Source organism: Pelodiscus sinensis, chromosome 8 (genome assembly GCF_049634645.1).
Source record: "Pelodiscus sinensis isolate JC-2024 chromosome 8, ASM4963464v1, whole genome shotgun sequence".
Classification (NCBI taxonomy): Eukaryota; Metazoa; Chordata; order Testudines; family Trionychidae; genus Pelodiscus; species Pelodiscus sinensis.
In genome coordinates, this window is record NC_134718.1 from 41,450,165 (window position 1) to 41,472,108 (window position 21,944).

The window sequence follows — 21,944 nt, forward strand, 5'->3', positions numbered from 1 at the left end:
TTGAAAAGATGTTGGAAAGAAGAGGAAAACATTTTGACCACCAAAATATCATGTTCAGCTGAGGGCATCTGTTCTTGCAATATCAAGATGGTACACAGTCTAGATGTCCTTCTAGACTCTACTACTAGAACAACCATATAACAGCAACATTCTTCTATCTAGCTATCTAACCATGGTCCATTCTGACAGATATGAACTTAGCCAACCCCATTCATGATCTCTATCTAGGCTTAATTACTGTACTTGGAAATTAATATGATGGGCCAGAATAGTGTTTTCAAGCAGAGCTACAAGTGCTTCTAGGGGTACACAGAGGCCGTCCATGGAATACATCAGGGTAGGTGGTAATTTTTGAAGGGGGGCAAATTTCGGAAGCAGTTGCAGGCCTACATAAATGTGAGATGATCGGGAAAGGTATATGACATAACGTTAGGAACTCCTGCCTCTTCAGCAGAAAATCATTTGGCTTTCATGTTTTCAACATCCCTTGTTTGCCAGGACAGGACAACTTTCCCTTCCTGCAGGAGCAGGCAAGTGGGAAGGATGGGTGAGGTGCTCTGGGCATGACAGCAAGGCAGGGACTCACACGGCACCCATGTGTTCAGCACCCCCCATTTGCCAGAAGAGTACAACTTTCCCTTCACCCAGGCAGGTAGGAGGGAAGATGGAAGAGGGTCCGAGAAGTGCTGGGGTTCAAGCCATGCTTCATTGCAGATGAGCAAACAGAGGTTTACTATAGAGGCATCAGCTAATAGCTTCCCCTGATTCATCCAGGTTGTCATGCAAGATATCAGTCTTCTTCAAATCACAGAGTGATAGGGAGCACATTCAGACTGAATGTGGCTGAAAACCTGGACCTAATGTTGCAATGCTGTGTGCTGCAATGACACCAGATCACTTACTGCTCTCTTGGTGAGGAAAGATGTCCTACTGTGGGCATCCCTAGGCTGGCCTCCCCAGAAACCTTGTGAGAAGAATTAAAGAGTTCCTTCCTCTATGAGGGCTTTATGGAGATTGCAGGGAAGATTCCCACTCTGTCGCTAGACATGTTAACAAGTGGCACAGTGGCTGCAAAAATCATACCTGACTGCCTTAACACACTTTTAGAAAGATAAAAAACGTGAGTTTGGGATCAGTGCCGGACCATGGGATGTCCTGGGAGGAGGAGGAGGAGGAGAAGGAGATAGTTTCCAAGGTTTATAAAAAGTGCTTGGCTCTCAGTGACCTCAGTTGCCTCACTTAGTGGCTGACCATTCTCCTCCTCCTCCCTCCACCACCACCATGCTGCTGCCTGAGACTACCTGAGAGGATGGGATTGCCTCCAAAGTTATAAAAAGGTCCTGGATGGTGACATTGGTTGCCCTGCTGTCCTGCAGGCTCCATATTGGTGCTCATCTGCGACCGTAGTTACTCATGGATATCATGGAACTTGAACTCATGGATAGGTGCGCTACTCAGGTCTGTTGCCTGCTTTGTGGTCTGCTTGCCATGCTGGCCAAAGAGGAAATGAAATTCAAATTTTCCCCAGGCTTTTCTTGTTCACCTGGAGAGCAGTAGAGATGAAAGTCTTTGCTGGAGCAGTTACCGTGGGGCACAGTGACACACTTCCCAGAGGCCAAGAAGTGCTGTGTCTGCACTACTGTAAAGTTGACCATACAAGATCGAATTTAGCAGTTAGTCCTTGTGAAAACAGGAGTACAAAAATTGACTTTAATGGCCCTTAAAGATGATGGAACAGGCTTGGTAGTGTGGACTCATTGTTTAGAAAATCAATCTAATGCAGCTAAGTTCACCTAAACTCCCAGTGTAAACCAAGTCTTAGTTCCCATGCGTACTGAGAGCAGGATATGGGCTAAAGGGTGCTGGTATAATATGAAACACTGAATTTATTCCAGATTATTTATTTCATCAATGCAGAACTCAGCAGAGGTTGGACTACAACAACAAGTACTGAACAGGACATTCTTATCTCTAACACTGTGAAGAAAATATATATAGATGGGAAAAATGTATGTGCATTCATTAATACTCCTCTGGATTAATAATTTAAAATAAATTATATTTAAAACATGATAAAATATATGCATTCTACTATAATCCTTTTGGTGGGCAGTGCGGTAGCAGAGCCATGACATACCTAAGAGGAAAAGGGTTGGAAAGTAGTCCCCATGAATATGCTTTAATGCTTTAAGCAATGTTCTTGTTTCATGTGTTTAAACTCTGAATGAAGTCCTTTGTGGTTAATGAGGATAATATAGAAAATAATACAAAAATATGCAAAAAATGTAGGAGGGCAACTGCCCTCTGACACAAAAAATGAAAATTAATATTATAAACTGATTAAATTCAGGCAGGAATTCCATCTATATAGTCTCACATATAAATCCATATTTGGGAAACAACTGAAAACAAAATGTCTGTTAATAAACATCAAATCATAATATATAACTCTACTAAAAAAGACCCAACACACACTCTTGCTTCTAAAATCTTAAAATGGTATTTGCAAGTCAGCATGCTGATAACCTTTGAGCAATAAAACTTCTTTACAGCAACAACAGTTATTAACTACAATTACAAATTCATTTTAACTTGTGTTTGAAAATATTGAATAATTTTCTCAAACTCTGTTTTTCTATTACTCACTTATAAAATTATATAGATTCAGTAATTGTTCCAGATACATTATTGGAGGTCTGCAACATAAGAGAAGCAGCAACTTAAATACTTCTGCAGTTCTTGGCAGTATGGGATATAACTGATGTTCTTCCAAAATAAAGCATAACTTCCTGAGCATCCCTGTATTCCAAATATTGAATAAAGAAGTTCTCAAGAATACCCATTTTGCTTTTTTTAAAAAAAACCTTCCATGTGACTCCCTACATTTGTTAAAATGGTGTAGATAATTTTCCTTTAAAACCACCAAGACCATTTGCTATGCATGAACTAACAATCATGTTTCTGTTTATTGGTTCTTATGTTTCTGCAGACATGGCCTTCAATGGAATCCTTAAACATGGGTGAAGTGCCTTCACCAGATAAGGATACAACTAAGAAAGAGCAAGGCAGACATGTTTCAAGAGGTGCTCCAATCCTCAGAGGCAAAAAAAAAAAAAAAAACCACCACAACCCACCAAGCATGCAGGGTGTGGAGTAGATTTTAAAAGAAAATTATGAAATAGGGGAGAAAACAGAGCCAGGAGCAAAAATGGATCAAGAGCAGATCATAAATATAATTGAGGAGCAAACAGAGATGTTAAAGTCCCTAATCATGCTGAAATCAGAATTCATGCATGCTCAATGCCCCCTGCAGCCAAAAGAAACCTGCTTTCCATTAGGGATGTAAGCAGCAGTTGACTAACCAAAAAGTCTAAGCTTATCAGTTAATCTAGTCAACTACTCACTTTCCCACCCCCCTTGCTGCATCTGTATCAGAGGGAGCAAGGGGTGGGGGAAGCAGGAGCTGATTCTGGGGGGGAGCTGGCTTAAAAGCCAGTTCCCACCAGCACTGTCTCCACAGCGCCACCTGTCCCCCCTGTGCTGCTGCCTCTATCAGAAGCAGCAGTACAGGGGGAAAGCGGGGAGGGGAGGCTGCCGCAAAGCAGCTCCTTTCTGCCATGGCCCAGGCTAGCTGCAGACAAAGGCTGCTCCAGAAACAGCCCCGTCTACTGGGATCCTCATGGATCTGCAGCAGCCCGGGCTGGCTGCGGACAGATGCTACTCTGCAATGGCCCCTGTCTGCTGGGACCCCCGCAGACAGAGACTGCTGTCACAAAGCAGCCCCTGTCCACTGTGGTCCAGGCTGCCCGTGGACAGAGACTGCTGCAACCTGGCAGGTAGCCTGGCTCACTCTGGTTCCAGGACCTAGCTTCCCTGTGGCTCTTCAGTTTGAATGTACTAAAAGAGGGGTGGGAAGGCAGCCCAGCTCTTAATACATTTAAACTGCAGAGCGACAGTAGCAGTAGGTCTTGGACCCAGTGCGAGCCAAGATGGAGCTAAGGCGCCTTCCCTTATCATTACTACTCATTTAGCCAGTTAACTGCATCTTAACATCCCTACTTTACATAATCTCCCTAAACTCCTCCCACAATCCTTGCAACTTCCCAGCCTGTTTCGGTACTCTGTTCATATCACCCTTTTGAACAACTTCCAAAATTACACACAGCTATAAGAACCTTCACTGCCTTCATTGTTCTCGCCCATCCCACCTACTCTTTTTGTGTGTTTTGTTAATCTCTCTTTATATATAAAAAAACTTTTTCTGTGGGATAATAGTGACATCATGCGTCACTCTGCCTCCCCAGGAGCGACTCAAGGAGAGCTGCAGGCAACTGGTGCCCTAGGCAGAATGCCCCCACCTCCATAGCCCTCAATGGTATGATGTCATCATTGGGCGCCACGTTAAATGCGGCACAGTAGGCAACTGCCGAGGTTGCCTACATCCACCGGCCGCCCCTGTGCCTCCCACAGCCCCTCCCTCCGCCCTCAGCCACATGGCCTCCAGAAGGGGCCAAGAGGGATTGTAGAGTTGGGCCTGCACCCCCCGCTCGGGTGGCTGGGGGGGAGAGAGCCGGAGCTGCCAGTGTGGAGGAAGGGAGTAGAGCTGGGGCTCGGCTGGCCTCACTTCACCCCTGCAGTGACCAGGGAAAGAGAGACAGGGCTGCCAGGGGAAAGGAAGGTGGAAGAGCTCAGCCGGTGGCTGCGGGCGAGAGAGCAGGGCTGGCCAGGGCTGCCACACCTCGGCCTGGTCCTTCCTGGCAGCCAGGTAGGGAGCCTGGATTGCCTATCCTCAGAGAGGGGGGTTGGTGAGCATAGCAAGCAGGAGGAGCAGACCTCTAGTTGTTATTTAATTAAAAAAATAGTCTTTGAAAGATGACTAATCTTTATGTCTCCCACACATGGGATTGTTGCTGGAATTAATGAATAGCGTCAATTTGATAATTTGCTGACTACAAAGCATGGTCAAGAATCATCAAAATTGTAATACAAGGAAGCAAGTTAACAAAGCATGACAAAGAGCTGAATAGAATGACATATTAATGGAGCTCATTGTCAAAATAGTGCCTCAATAGCCCTACATTGTGCACCTCTAATTGCGTTGGAATTTGGCTATTCAAAATCAGCCACCAGGTGATCTACCTCAGCATTCCACCTCAGAGGAAACTTTTCACCCTTAGCGTCACAAATATTATGGAGGGCACAGCAAGCTGCTATGCCCATAGAAATATTTTTCTCATTTAGGGCTAACCTGTCACACTGCAGCACCAGCATGCCTTTGATCTGCTAAAGGTATATTCTATGTTATTCTGTACCTGCTCATCTTATTGTTGAAGCACTGACTGCTACTATCCAGGTTTCCTATGAAAGGTTTCATAAGTCATGGGAGAAAAAGATATGCTGAGTATCCCAGGATCAATACAGGCTTTTTGTACAGGCCAGTGTTCATGAAGATGCACGTGTTTTGCATTTTATAGGACCATCCCACATTTATATCAGTGAAATGACAGTGGTGATCCACAAGCACCTGCAATTCCATAGAGAAGTACCCCCTTTCTATAGATGCACTCTATCACAAGATGAGCTGGAGCCAAAATTGGTAGGTGTACACCCTTTATCACCCCCTTCAGTTAGGGAATCCCATTGCCACAAAGCTATCCACTATTTCAGGCACATTGCCAAGACTCATGGTCCTTTATAAAGGATGTGATTAATGACCCTGCTCACTCGTGTTAATGCAGCCAAACAAAGGACTTCCTGACTCCAAACTGGTGGTAGTTTGGAGTTGCCAGCTTCCACACAGTGGTCAGCACACATTTTTCCCCCAGGAAAGCTGCTCTTGTTTTGGCACCCTTGCGTTGCCAAGTTGCAAGTTCCACACACAGTTCCACAGCTGAAAGTTCTGTTCATTATCCCACAACTGCATAATGATGCATTACCATTATTCAGTGCTTGCAGCTGCTGTGAATGCAGAGCACCACCGCAGACAGAGACTGCATTCCATGAAGCAGCCTCTGGCCGCAGCAAGTCTGTGCTCGCCACAGGCTGGGGCTGCTGCTGCAAAGCAGCCTCTGCCCACGTCGGGCCTGGGCTCACCACAGGCAGAGGCTGCTTTGTAGCAGCCTCCCCTCTCCCCTGCTGCCTCTGATAGAGGCAGCAGCGCAGGGGGGAGGGGCAGGTGGCATTGTGGAGGCATTGCTTTTAAGCCACCTTTCCCCAGTACTGGCTCCTGCTTCCACCTTGATGCTCTGATATAGGGGCAGCAAGGAGGGATGCGAGTAGTTGACTTGATTAACCAATAAGCCTAGACTTATCAGTTAGTTTACTAGTCAACTACTTTTCACATTCCTACTCCATGGGATTCAGAGCAGCCACTGTTCATGGGTAGCTTGAACCCCCTGTGGAGAGGGGCTGCTGCCACTAGGCGCTGCATGGAATGGCAGGCAGCTGGTCTGTATGGGGAGGATGGGGCTGAGCTGTGGACACAGATGTGGAGAAAGCTGGATATCTTGGTTTCTGCACTCTCTGATGTTTGTGCAACACTTTGAAAGATGGCTGAAAGAATGGCTGAGAGGCCGTCTTGATCTGTATGCTTCTTTGTTCTGGAAGTTCTTTGGTTAATTCTGTTTCTGATGATCCTGTTGACAAGGATTTTACATAGGCAAAGGATCAGCATGTGGCTCTGTAAACTGGGAAGAAATCAACCTCTCGATGTTATGTATTTACTTAATTCATACCTGTGTATGTGTTGTGAAATGTTAACATTGTTTTTCTATTTTAAAATCCAGTAGAAAACTTTCCTCAAATGGGAAGACCCAAGAAAGAGTCAATACAGACTATTGACGTTATCTAACATCCTAGGAAAAAAGGGGAATGATCCTTGCCAATTCTGCAGATTTAGAATAACAACCAAAAAAGGCAGAGTGGAGTGTCGAAAGTGGGCCATTCCAAAGGCTCTTTGAAAGGATTGTACTGTAGTTTCTGTGGTGGAAAAATTACACAGTTTTGTGTGTCTTAAACAGCGCCCTTCATGCTGCCACTGGGTAAGAAATAACTAATAAAAGGATAATATATGACTGGAGAATATCTAGATCTAATTCCAAAATATTTAATTGCCGACTTCCCAGAGAAATAGACTTTTGCAGTTAAAGAATTATTCCACAAGCATGTATATGATTTTCATTAATATTTATTTGTATTGTTGCCTAGAGCAGTGGTTCTCAACTGGGAATCTGGGACTCCCTGGGGAGCCACAAGCAAGTTTTAGGGGATCCGCCAAGCAGGACCAGCATTAGACTTGTTGGAGCCCAGGACTGAAAGCTGAAGCCCATCCACATGGGACTGAAGCCTGATTGCTATCCCCTAACACTGGACCTGGATTTTATATTTAGAAAACCATTTATTGTGGCACAGGTGAGCCATGGAGTTTTTATAGCATGTTGGGGGTACCTCATAGAGAAAGAGGTTGAGAACCCCTGGCCTAGAGGCCCCATTTAAGATGGGGCTCCATTGTGCTAGGTGCTGTACAGATACAGAACAACTGTACTCTTTACAAAGTTTTGTATGTTACACTATTGTATTCCAACTCAAGTAAGATAAACTGACAATGTAACACGTAAGTGGCTTGAATATATTACTTGGCTCTCTAAGACAGACTGAAGTTTTGAAGTTAGTTAGCAAATTCCACCTGATAATCAGTGACAGCATAATAGAATTACAAGAGGAGAAAGACGTCAGTAAAACTTTAGAGATGTTGGTAAAGTCCTCAGAACAAAGCCTGGCACAACTGCTTGGCCCTAAATCTGAATTAACTGGAAAAAACCCCAAAAGCTATCATAATGAAAATTAGACAACAAAAACACCTGTACTTGCACTAACCCCGTCTGTCTTTTGCTAGGACTGTTCTACGAAAACTACTACAGTCTCTTCATGATATACTGCTGTAATAGTGAAAAGTTATATACAACTTACCTAACTTTGCCCCAATAAAAAGTATCAGTAGGTCTGAGCAATACAGATTATGTCTCCTAGCTTCCTGGCTGCTTTGTTAGCCCTGGTTTCAGTTCTATGTATGATAAAGGGCATTTTTGTTAAATTTAGGATATTTTGAGTTTTAATATTAATAGTTGCAGAGTTGAAAAGTTCTAATTTTTCTTTTATTTCTTATTCATTTTATCTATTTCCACAGTTCTACAAAACTGACTTTATGTGTTTCTTTTTTAAAATAATATTTTATAAATTTGGTACATGTAGGACAGATGTGGAAACGAGTCTGTTAGATTTTGATTCCTTTGCCACCAGCAAATATAATTAAGATTTAGAATAATTTGTCACATTATGGAATATTTGTCATATTTATTGGATTATTTGTATGGTTCATTGCACTCCATTGGTGACAATTATAATTTAGGGTACTTTTCAAAGGTCTCAAACTCTATATTCTTAATAACCACACATGATGTTGGCTACATATTTATTAAACTACATGTTGCAGGATAGTTAGGAGTTGAGTTCACAACATCCTTTATAGGGGTGCTCAACTTCTCAAAGTATTTGCATATATTTCCCTTACTTTTTAACCATTATAATCATAGAATTAGAGAACACTAAAACTGGAAGGGACCTCAAGAGGTCATCGAGTCCTGTCCCCTGCCCTCACAGCAGGACCCAGCACCATCTCTAGACCATCCCTGATCGATGTCTATCTAACATGCTCTTAAATATCTTCAGAGATGGAGATTCCACAACCTCCCTAGTCAACTTATTCCAGTGTTTAACCACCCCAACAGGAAGTTTTTCCTAATGTCCAACCTTGCTGCAGTTTAAGTCCATTGCTTCTTCTCCCATAATAAGATAATCCGAATAATACTATGACTATGTATTATAAAACATTTTAAATATTTGTACAGATATTATTATTACTATTATTTGCATTACAGTAATGCTGGGGTTGGCAACCCAACATGCTAAATACTTTACACACATAATGAAAAAACAGCCTTTGAATCAAACAGCTTATAGTCTCTTCTAAGTACAGTCGAATCTCAGAGCTATGAACACCTTGGGAATGGAGGCTGATCAGAACTATGAAATGTTCATATCTCTAAACAAAATGTTATGTTTGTTCTTTTAAAAGTTTACAACTGAACATTGACTTAACACAACTTTGAAATTTTACGATGCGGAAGAAAAATGCTGTTTTCCCTTTTTTAGTAGTTTATGTTTAATAGAGAAGTATGGTGTGTTTATGTATGTATGTTCGTCTCTGCACTTTCCTGATTATGTACTTCTGGTTACAAATAAGGTGTTTGGCTGACTGGTCAGTTCATAACTCTGGTGTTTATCTCTGAGGGTCTACTGAAATATACTGCTGCATAACAATACAGTACAAAAACAGATATAAAAGACTATAAAACTATAGCCACACAACAGAATTGCAGTGAATATTTTAGTTGATGATAAATTAGTAAATACTGATGCAAATACTTCAGTCAACATTGTATTTGGAATGTTTCCAGATCATCTTTACAGTGCATAGCTTATAAATGGATTACCAGAACTAATTTACTTAACACAGGAAACCTAGTTCTCATTTTCTGCTTTTTGTGATGGTATTCTCATTTTACTTTTCTGAGACACTGAATCTGTTCCTATTTGTTTGTTTGGACTTCAGCTGTAGAGTTCATAGAGTTCACATGAATAATTATAAGATCATTTTGGATAGTGCTTAGGGGCCAGGAAACTCTCAGAGTTTTCGTGACTGAATTGTTTAATAGACTTTTAGGTCAGGCTACAGAACATGATTTCATAAAACAAAATAAATTTGTTCTATAAAGAAACATTTTCCATTCTAAGGGTTTTTTTAATTAACTAGAAATAGAAAAAGTACAATCCGTTGCCCAAACTAACATCACAATATCCACAGCCTCAAATAAAATTTTTGTGGTGTATTTTGACAAAATTATCATGAGTTTCCCCACTTACATTGTGGATGATCAATAAGCAGAAAGAATTTTTAAAAAAACCTTACATAAGAACGTAAGAACAGCCATACTGGGTCAGACCAAAGGTCCATCTAGCCCAGTATCCTGTCTGCTGACAGTGGCCAATACCTGATGCCCTAGAAGGAGGGATCACAATAGGCAATCCTCACATGATCCCTCCCCTGTCACCCACCTCCAGAGAAAGAGAGGCTAGGGATACCATTCCTACCCATCCTGGCTAATGGCCATTGATGAACCTAACCTCCATGAATCTATCTAGGTCTTTTTTTGAACACTGTTAAAGTTCTAGCTTTCACCGCATCCTCTGGCAAGGAGTTCCACAGGTTGACTGTGCATTGAGTGAAGAAAAACTTCCTTTTGTTTGTTTTAAATTTGCTGCCTATTCATTTCATTTCATGCCCCCTTTCCCCTCCCCCCAGTTCTTATATTGTGGGAAAAGTAAATAACTTTTCCATACCTGTCATGATTTTATAGACCTCTATCATATCTCCCCTTTCTCTCTTTTTTTCCAAAATGAAAAGTCCAAGTCTTTTTAATCTCTCTTCATATGGGAACCGTTCCAAACCCCTAATCATTTTTGTTGCCCTTTTCTGAACCTTTTCCGAACCTTTTCCAATGCTAATATATCTTTTTTTAGATGAAGAGACCACATCTATATGCAGTATTCAAGATGTGGGCATACAATGGTTTTATATAGAGGCAATAAGATATTTTCTATTGTATTCTCTATCCCTTTTTTAATTAGTCCTAACATTCTATTTGATTTTTTGATGGCCGCTGCACACTGAGTGGATGTTTTCAGAGAACTGTCCTCAATGACTACCTTGAGCAGTTTGGTATCATCTGCAAATTTTGCCACCTCACTGTTTACCCCTTTCTCTAGATCATTTATAAATAAGTTGAATAAAATGGGTCCTAGGTCAGACCCTTGGGGGAGGGGGGGAGCTGCTAGTCACCACTCTTCACTCAGAAAACTTACCACATATTCCTAGCCTTTGTTTCCTGTCTTTTAACCAGTTATCAATCCACAAAAGGACCTTTCCTCTTATCCCATGACAACTTACTTTACTTACGAGCCTTTGGTGAGGGACCTTGTCAAAGGCTTTCTGGAAATCTAAGTATACTATATCCACTGGATCCCCCTTGTCCACCTGTTTGTTGACCCACTCAAAGAACTCTAGCAGATTAGTAAGGCATGATTTCCCTTTACAGAAACCATGTTGGCTTTCCCCCAACAAATTATATTCATCCATGTATCTGACAATTTTATTCTTTACTATCGTGTCAACTAATTTGCAAGATATTGACATTAGACTTACCGCTACAAAAATTTATTAAGATTTGAATACTTAAAGAAACTGTATACCAGGGTATTTGAGGAGGCAGTATGTGCTATTCAGCTTCCTGGGTTTATCCTTAATCTTCCTGGGTAAAGCCTGGAAGCTGAGTAACAAATATCTCCTCCTCACCCACCCCACACCCTGCATGGGGCATCATATGAAGCGACAGGTGAAAAGCTTTTTCCCAAGTCTAAGACACTTTTCTCTAGGTGTGTTAGAGTCTGGGAAAGGGAGGTGTAGTACATCTGCAGCTGGTCTGCAACTCCTCCAGCAGCTGGGTGTGAGAGGGACTTTGGACTTGGAGTGACTTAGGGCTCTTCTGGGCAGGTACAGGAGTGCACTAAGGGCTTAAACTGGCCCGGTGCTCCACCAGCTGTGGGGAGGGAAGAGGAAGGGGCAAAGCCAGGACTAGCCCCGTTCCCCGAAAGGAGTGCTCCACCTGCTGTCCATGCTTAGGACATTAACATCAATATAAATGCCAAATATTTTTCTATGTTGTAATATCTTCCCTGGACACTAATGTGTGTCAGACTGAACTACCCAAAAGGAATAGGAGTATTAGAATATTCCAGCTATAAAGATAGCAGCTGGGCGCATGTAGTGAAAATACCAGTCTCCTAGAGAAAGGAATGATTACTTACTATAACTGCTTCTTCAAGATATGATATAGACATGTATTCCAGGTAGGTGCATATAGTCACCAGAACCGGAGATTTTTGCCTAGAAGTAATGCAAGTACTGTGTATAAGAAGACTCTGCCATCAGGGCCTACTCCTTATCCACCCTCCTTACAGACATAAGGGTTATCAAGACAGGCTACGTTACACGGCAGGCTTCTTGCACAAGAACTGTTTTGCGCATGAGTTCTTGTGCAAAAGGTCTTCCACAAGAGCGTGTTCACACTGCCATGTGCTTTTGTGTAAGAGATGTGCTTGTGCGCAAGAACTTCCATGGTAGTGTGGACGCTCTCTTGCTCAAGAAAGCTCTGATGGTCATTTTAGCCATAGGGCTTTCTTGCGCAAGAAATTCATCTTTTCTGTCTACACTGCCTTCTTGTGGAAGAGCTCTTGCGCAAGAGAGCTTATTCCTCATGGGGAGAGGAATAACTCTTCTGGAAGAAGCCCTGTTTTCCGACGCTGTATTGTAAATTTACTTGCACAAGAACGCGCGTGCAGTGTAGATGCTCTGCAAGTTTTTGCGCAAGAACAGCTGTTCTTACGCAAAAAACCTGCAGTGTAGATGTAGCCACGGGTGAGTCAAAAGGGTCAGTGGACAGGACACCATGTTTAGGTCCCACAAGGTAACTACCTCTCAGACTGAAAGATGCAGTGGAGAAAGCCTTTCATAAATCTTATCACCATGGCATTGGAAAAAAAATGCTTTTCCTTGGATGAGGGCATGAAACACTGACTATGCTGCCAAGTGCATTCCAGGGGCATGTTTACACTAGGAAATTATTTCAAAATAACTAAATTTGAAATAATAACTCCAGAAATAACAAAGTCAAAAAAGCGTGTTCTCACTAAAGGGGAGCCTCAAAATTAGTCCGAGGCAGGCTCTGTTATTATGTATGCACTACACCTTGACTTAGAGCCCCAGGAAGTACTGGAGAGTAATTACTTCAAATTACTCTGGGGACTAGTTATTTCAAAAAAGCAGTAGAGGCATGCCCACACTACCACTATTTCAAAATAACTATTTTGAAATAAGCGTTATTCCCCAAGGAAAGCAGGAGTACAGATTTTAAAAAAACAGGCTTGGTAATATGTATGCTCTGCTTATTATTTTGAAATAAGGGGGGTTATTTAAAAATAACTCCCTAGTGTAGACCAGGGCTAAGAGTACAGAGATCAAAGCCCAATTTATGAAGGTGTGGTAGATACACTAACATGTTCTTGATGGAAGCACCTGTCAGATGGATCCCATGGGCCAATGACTACACCAAAAATCTCTTCCACTTCTTTAAGAATGCCATCCTAGTGGAAGACTTAGGACCTATTGGACAGCCTGCAAGCAAAGATCTTGCTCTTTGATCAGCCATGCAGCAGCCACTCTGTAAAATGCAGGAAACTGTTCACTGGAAGCCAGGTGTGGCCATGGTCATGTGTGAGGAATTCATGATATAGAGAAAGCATTATGAGATTCTTGACTGGCAGAGCAAGGAGATCTAAGAACCAGCACTATCTCAGCCATGCTGACATTATCAGGATAAGCTTGGTTCAATTTGCCTTGAGTTTGGTCATGTCTTGGGGAATGACAGGGATAGAACGAAAGGTGTACAGCAGAGCTGACTACCAGTTGCAGTGAAAGGCATTGGAGAGGAAGCCCAAACTGAGTTCCCCTCTTCTCTGCCAAAAGCAGCACAGGCGACACTCCATTTTCCCCCTATTGCAAACAGGTAAATCGCAGGGATAGCCTCCATTTTGAAGACAATCCAAAGGATACGTGCCTTTAGGCACCATCTGTGATTCAGAGAGAACATCTTGAGATGGTCCACAAAATGATTCTGAATTCCTGGTAAATGGACAGCTACCAGACTGATGTCCTCTTTGATGAAAAACTGCCACAGGTTGATTGCCTCTAGGCAGAATGACCTGGAGTACATGCCTCCTTGTTTGTTCACGTTATCAGTTAATCCTGTCAATTACTCGTATCCCCCCCTTGCTGCCTCTGCTGCTGCATCCCAATGGTGGTGCCAAGAGTGGTGCTGGGAACAGGAATGGAAGTGGTAGCCTCTGACTCCGATGTGAATTCAGAGTTGGACCACAGAGGTGCAGTGCTCTACAGTGCCAAGGAGATGGGGAGTGAGGTTCCAAAGCGGTTTGGCTTGCTTCAGTGTCATACCAGAATTGATTCTGGCATGAACCCCAGAGTTGGTGCCAGGAGAGAGGGCTGCATAGATGGTGGTGCAGTTTTGGGAAAGTGTCAGGGTAGGCATCTAATAGTGCTCACAACCAGTGCTAATATGTGTGCTGATGAATGCACAGGTGACACAGGGCCTGCACCAGAACCAGTACTGCAGGCACAATCAGCTAGCTAAGCTCCCTGGCAGCCTCAAAGGTGTCCAGTATGGAGGGGAAGTCCAGGTCCTCTCCAAGACTCCTTTTACTGAGGAGTCCAGCAAGCCTGGACTCAACAGCTCTATCCTTGGGGCCATCGTTAATGGTACTGGGAGTTCCTACACTGTTTTTATAGTGTCTTGCCAAGGGATGCACCAAAGAGGCTGGGGATGGGCCCAGCACCAAGGGTCTGAGTGCTGACTCCATAAGCAGGAGTTTCAAGTGTTGATCTCACTTTCTTAGTTCTCAGCTTGAAACTTCTACAAATATTGCACTTATCTATTAAGTGTCCTTCACCTAAGCACTTGAGCCAAGCCATATGCAGGTCTCCTCTGGGCATAGCCATGCCACAGGAACTGCAGTGCTTAAAGCTCTGCTGCATGCTCTGAGGGAAACACTACTGGAGAACAAAAACATACAAACAATAGGCAGGAGGGGCCCTCCAAAGAGAACTATCAACTAACTAAGGCCTGGGAAAAATACAGCCTTCGGGCCAGATCTGGCCCACCAAACCAGTAGATCCAGCCTGTGGACGCAGCTGGGAACCTCAGGCAGGCTCCTTGCTTGCCTGGCCTCATCCCCATGCTGCTCAGAAAAGCAGCTGCTGGGCCATTTCTCTTTCAAAACTGTGATCTCGGAGGGGAAGGGGAAAGGCTTTAGATGCTGCTCCTGCCTCCAGCACAATCCCACTGGGCGGTTTCTGGCCAGAAACAGGTCAATGGAAGCTGCCTGTCTGAACAACAAGCAGCCATGAAACACCACGCCCCTTCCCCTCTGGCTCATAGTTATTCACACATGCACATGGACCTGCAGCCTGTACGGGGGTGGGACAGGCATAGAAGTTGCGTGAGAAACATTAGGCGTTGCTAGCCAGGAGTCCCCCAGGTAGGTCTCCCAGCTACTACCTCTTCTTTGTTGCCAACAATGGAGAACAGCTTCGGCATCTCTTCAGAGAAGCACCTGCCCCACTACAAGAAATCGCAACACTTTCTGAGCCTGAGGAGGGGTTTTGGTATCAGGTCAGACTGCATAAGTTGTTTGAGGCACAGGACCCACACCACTTGCATCATCTTTCTGACAAATCTACAGATCCAACAACACTCTTCAAGGTGGGTATTACCAAGACAAAAGAAGCACTGTGTGAGGGGGGTCACTTTTGGGAATTCCCAATACTATCGCTAACACTGTATTCTATAACTTTTAAAAAAATAGGCTGAGAAAGGATGAATACAACCACACAGGGATCTGACATCAGCCAACAAGTGGGAAGAAGGAACTGAAAGGGGTCAGGAGATGGGACTATAACCAGGAGTGGGGCTACAGTGTATATGTTTTTGTCCTTTTCCATTGTAGTTGAATGTCACTCGAGCCTTCATTTTCTGAATTTAAAACATATGGCTTTGAACCAGAAGAACAAAAATACTTTAAATTAACTTCCCTTATTCTCTGGGGACTGTTACAGACGCAGAGACTACAGTTTAGGCATCCATGAGATTTATTTTGCTCTGGTGTTAGTTTCAACTGAAGCTTCGTATATACAAACAACTTCCTTACCAAAATTCACGGACACGTCTTTTCCAGTGTAACGACTTTTATAAATGATATCATGTTGCGAGAAATATGAATGTCTTTAAGAACAAATGTTAATCTCTCCAAAACTAAGGTTAAAACTAGCTTCCCATTATAAACATAATTATGACTCCATTACACATCAAACTAATCTATCTGAACTTTAACCTATTAACTTTATGGTACTTTTTTAAAGCTTGATCCTGGTGAGGAATAGTTTTGAGAGACGTGGATACAGAATTATTTAGATATTATTAGTGATTTTTATGCACATAATGAAGCATGCATTGCTCATGCAATCATTAAAATCACTTATCAAATAGATGCATGTTTATACATTTCTTGTTTAGATTTTAGTGGAGAGACCAAGGGAAAAATAGGAGCTACATGCCTGCGAAGCTTCCAAATTCTACCTAAGTACATGTCCATCCTCAATTCCTCCTACAGAGTTTAGGAACTGTCTTCCATGGAACTCATGGAAGTCTGCAGGAGCACAGGGAGGAGGAAATGCTAGTAGGTGACTGAACCATTTTCAAATAAAGTAAATGCCAAGCTAAAAATTGTTTACTCCATAATTCATGTTTAATACATTGTCATTTTCCAGTGAATCCTTGTCAATTATTTTTTTATAAAAACATAAATAGTTGCCTGGAAATTCAAGGTTAAAGTTCCATTTTATAGAGTCCTAAGCACTCTGATATTTGAAAATACACTGTTAAGATCACACAACCAACCTTAATTCTGCTCCAGAAGCATGACTCTGGGAATTAACAGGAACCCAGAAACAGCCTTATCTACTATGTAACACTGATGAGAGAAGTATATGAACCTAAGCAGAATTAGAATGGAATCCCTTTTGTAGGTTCATCACATTAATGACCAAAATAACTGGAAGACTCTACTCTTAATTGTGCAGAGCTTCTGTTGATTCCAGTGTTCTTTACTATTGTACAGTTGTCCCACAAAATGTATTTTACATTCCTTGGCTTTATAAATAGACAACCGAGAACAATCAATTACCACTGAACACAAAGATGCAACGTTCAGTCAATTGTACAAGTATCATTAATACAAGTGTCATTAAACACCAAGGGTATGTCTACACTGCTATCCTAGTTCGAACTAGGGTGGCTAATGTAGGCATTCGAAGTTTCAAATGAAGCCCACGAGGAGTAACGGTAGTTCAAATTAGAGAGCCTAATTCGAACTACCTACTCTGTGCCGCGTGTAGCCGCGGGCACGGAGTCTGCACTAACGGGGATTTAAAAATGGCGGTGCCTGGCAAGATGCAAATGAAGCCCGGGATATTTAAATCCCGGGCTTCATTTGCAACTTCGAATGCCTACATTAGCCACTCTAGTTCAAACTAGGGTGGCAGTGTAGACATACCCAAGCTATTTTATATATAGAAATCTTGTAGGCTAAGAACACAAATTTCATGAGGAGAAACGGTAGTTCGAATTAGGATCTTTAATTCCAACTACCTACTCCATGCCGCGTGTAGCCGTGGGCACGGAGTTCGGACTAAGGGGGATTTTAAAATGGCGGCACCCAGGAACATGCAAACGAAGCCCAGGATATTTAAATCCCGGGCTTCATTTGCAACTCCGCTTGCCCTAATTACCCTACCTAGCTTGAACTAATGAGCTAGTGTAGACATACCCCAATTTAGCTATTAAAATACATTATTTATGTAAATTCCAGTATGAAGTTGTTTTGTTATTTGATTGCCTCTTTGTTTTTACTACTGCATAGTTATACCAAGGAACGTGTCAATATCTGAGCCCTATTCTTAAGGTCACCAAGTTTTATCATAGGATTCCAAGCCTACCGGGGTGCTAGAACAATCTGTATAATCAGGACGCTGAGAGTCATTGATCCTCCCAAACTACTTCAAGCTGGGGATGCGGCAGCACACCCTCCCACCCTTCCCCACACTAGTTCCAGCACTTTTGCAGCCTACATGATGTTAGCACAATTAGTAAGCTTCCTGTCTAAAGTTAAACTGTACTAGAAGACTCTACTACAGCGTGACCCCATTGATATAGCAATGAAAATGAGAATCAGTCGTCACTACCTACTTCACTTTTAATATTTTTATCACAATATTTAAAATGATAGGTAACACGATTCCTTATTAACCAAAGCAAATTGTCTGAGCCAAGTCAAAAGTAGTGTTCATAGTTTAAATTCCTGAAATACAGTACTTTAAGAGGTTAGCCAAGTATATTGAACATAAACACAATTTTCAAGTTTTATTCAATGAGTTTAACTACAACAAAAAGCAATGAAAAGGAAATAATGCTTGCACTTTGATTAACTAACAGGCAGCTAAGTGCCATTATGTTTTTAATGTTACAAGTATATATTGGAAGATATAAACAGAAACCTGTTTTCAGCATACAAAAAGAAATACTTAATAACCCAGCATAGGTCCTGATGCTGTTCTTATTAAAGTCTCATCTACTGACAACACTGAGTGCAGGATCAGTCCCATTATTTGTGCTTTTACTTTTTATATATAATTTGATTGAATACAGACATAAGCACATTCCACGTATTCACTTTATGGATTTTATGCATTTTCCAATGAACACCATGCATCTATTACAAAACTCCTATTGCTTTATTAACTAACATTTACTTCTAAATATCAGTAAAATGTTTGCTGAGGTTTTTTCAATGTTGACATCATGAACGGTGGCTAAGTGCAAGAATTTTCTTTACCAAAACAAAACAAAAAAGTCAAGACAAGGCAAGTTGAGCAATTACACTGTTCATATATTTAGAATGAAACACTCTAGGAACCAGTAACATAAGCAGTCAGAATTTCATCACAGTTTTATCACTTTATTAAATACTGCAAGATTCTTTAAAGTGAATTGACCAGCAACAAGCTAGGAAACCTATAGACAATTGTGTGTGCACAATTTTAATTAGAAAGAGTTAATGCAGACATTATGAGAGTATTATTTTTTTTATCTGCAGGGATTAGTAAACAGTGACTAAAAAATAGAAGCATGTCAAAGTGAAAAATGCATTGATATAAAATGCTGCAACATTGCTTTCTACTGTCTACACAAGAAAGGTCCTCCTGCATTTCATAAAATAAGAAAAACTTTTTGGTATTAGATACTATATAAACGGTACCTTTTTCTGTTGTAGTCCACAGCATCCATATCATACCAACTTGTACTAAAAACAACGCAATAGAATGGAAACTGGAATAAAACAAACATCCAAAACAAGCAAATAGCATTCGGCTATACAAGATGACAGTCTGTTCTCGTCTACAGAGGCTATGCCTAAGAGCCTGCAGAGAAAAGGAGTGCAGTGCCAAATCTTAATCCCTTTGCAGAATTTCACATGGTGCTGCCTCACCTCTTTAGTTTCTGTGAAACCTATTGCTCTTATCACCCAGTTTAATTCATTATTTAAAAAAACACACACAAAGAAAATCTGGAATATATCATACTGCTGAAACATACTGCAACTTGCATGTTTGCTAATGTTTACATTTCTGCAAATTAAATGATGTATTGTTAAATTTATTTGAAAGCACTGTTTCAGACTTATGGTATTACATGCATTCTTGCAAAGTAAAATTTTTTGAAGAGATTTAGCATTTAAACTATTTTTGCTGATTTCAACTAGTAATTCTTTACTAGTCCAGAATATGAAGTCACTGATACACTGCAAACTGATAACTCCAAACAAGAGAGAGAGAGAGATTTCCCCAAAATTAGGAACTGTTAAATAAGCTGTTAAACACTGTTGAACATTTTCAGAAGAATTATCCTGTACACATTATGGGTCAAATTCTACTGTCAGAACTGTATCACAAAGGCATGATTTCAGTTGATTACTGGAAATACAGTCTCCCTGTGCACTTCCATGCTGCAGGCTGCCCTGCTAATAACAACAGATATCCTTTTCTACTGACCCTCCATAATGGTATTTCAGATCTACAAAGGGGAACACTGTTTAGGGAGAAAGCGGATACTTCACAAACAATTACTCAAAATCTATACTTTTAATGGGGGAACAAGAAATCCTATGTACAACTCTAGAGGCATATAGGGTTCACAGAGTAGCCTCATATGGTCAAGGTAGAATTCCTCCAGTGCAGGAGTTGTCATAAAAGCACCATGCAGCAACCTCCTGCAGCTCCTAACATAGGAGGAAGATAAATAGGAGTACAGGGCATCCCCACTATAAGTCACCCCCGGTATACATCAGTTCCATACTAAAGTCATTGACATTTGTAGGAACTGATGCACTATTAGTCCTCTCATTCCCCGCTATAAGTCATGTGAAACACTCCCCCCAATTTGCTTAAATGGAAGTCAGCAGTGGGAAAAAAATTCCCCACTTTAAATTGTTTCACTATAAGTCCACGTTTTTTGGAACGTATCTTGGACTTACAGTGAGGACAGTCTGTATATAATGCTAATCTCTACAAGGGGTAGGGCTGAGGCAAAGCCTTTAGGCATGCCTGGCAAGGCTGACATCAGTGAAAGTAAACCTGCGGACTGCTCCAGGTTACATGGGGGAACATACCATTCCTTAAAACAGCCCAGAATAGGAAGGCTGAAAAGGTAATTTACACCTCTCCCCTCCCCCCCCTTTTTTTCCCTGTGCTGTCTCTCCCAAGAAGTGCATACGGACATACCAAAATCTCTTTGAGACTCTTTACCATCTGGAAAAGATCACATTACAACAAACCTTCAAAGGAATAACCTGGGCTCTGCAGTTACTTCAGTTGTGCATTTACTAACAAAATGTAGGGAGAGTTATGCAAAAGTTAACTGCCTACATCAGAAGTGACTAAGCCCAGTTACAGTACAAGCAGCACCAGCAGACAGGCTTTCTGAACCATTCACATATCCATGCAACTGCTTTTACATGGGTTGTATGTAAAAGCACACTGTGGGTGTAAAAAAAGGAAAAGTGGCCCTGTTTTGTTTTAAAGAGAGCTTGGTCTGAAGGAAACAAAGTTGTTAATATGCTGAAGCAGGAAAAAAAGAGGAGGTTATTCACCTCCTGTAATTGACATTCTTCGAGATGAGCTTCCCTGGGGGTGCTCCACAGAAGGTGTTGAGCATCTTAGCACCTCTGGATGGAGTTTTGCCTAGTAGTGCATCAGGGGGTCGCGCATGCGCACACGTGGCCCCCTTCCCTCCTCAGTCCCTTCTCTATCCAGAACCCGGAGAAGGAGTGTTATTTACGTGTTTGCAGTTTTTCTTTTTTTCTTTTTTTTGAGTTTCCAAAGTAGAGGGGAGGAAGGGAGGGTAGTGGAGCACCCCTGGGGCATTCATCTTGAAGAATGTCAGTTACAGAAGGTGAGTAACCTCCTCTTCTTTTTCAAGGGTGCTCCACAGAAGGCGACTACAAGCAATCCATGTTAAGGAGGTAGGGACTTCAGATCTGGTAAGCATGCTGTCTGCAGGACACCTTTTGCTAGTCTAGTATGTAGTAGAGGACCTGAAGCAAACGAATAACGCTTTGCAAAGATGTGATCCGAGGACCATGTTGCCACTGCGCAAATGTCCTCCAGTGGAACTTTCCTCAGGTATGCTACCGAGGTTGCAACTGCTTTTATAGCGTGCGCCCAGATTGAAGCAGGTGGAGGTAAGTTATTAAGCAAATATTATGTGGTGATGCATTCCGATATCCATTGGGATAGTCTCTGTGATCTTTTCTTCCCCATGGTACGGTTCACAATGGAAACAAACAGCTGTGGGGAAGATCTGAACGGCTTTGTCCTGTCTATGTAGAAGGAGAGAGCTCTTTTGACATCCAGAGTGTACATCTGTGCTTCAAAGGCATTGGCATGAGGCTTTGGGAAAAACACAGGTAAGTGTATTGTCTGGTTGATGTGAAAAGCTGTACAGATCTTAGGTAAGAATTTGGGGTGCAGATGCATAGACACTCTTTCTTTGAGAAAGATGGTAAAGGATGGATCGGACATGAGC

The 21,944-nt window shown here is 41.9% G+C and overlaps 1 protein-coding gene across 1 annotated transcript in view; it reads right to left on the bottom strand.

Moving 5' to 3' along the window:
- The window catches only part of PLCE1 (phospholipase C epsilon 1), a 233,062-nt gene extending 213,592 nt beyond the window's left edge, over positions 1-19,470 (bottom strand). The window contains exon 1 of the mRNA XM_025181886.2: positions 19,166-19,470. Coding sequence (XP_025037671.1) covers positions 19,166-19,455 — 290 coding nt within the window. The 5' untranslated portion in view covers positions 19,456-19,470. The remainder of the gene's footprint in view (positions 1-19,165) is intronic.
- Positions 19,471-21,944: the final 2,474 nt, after the last annotated feature.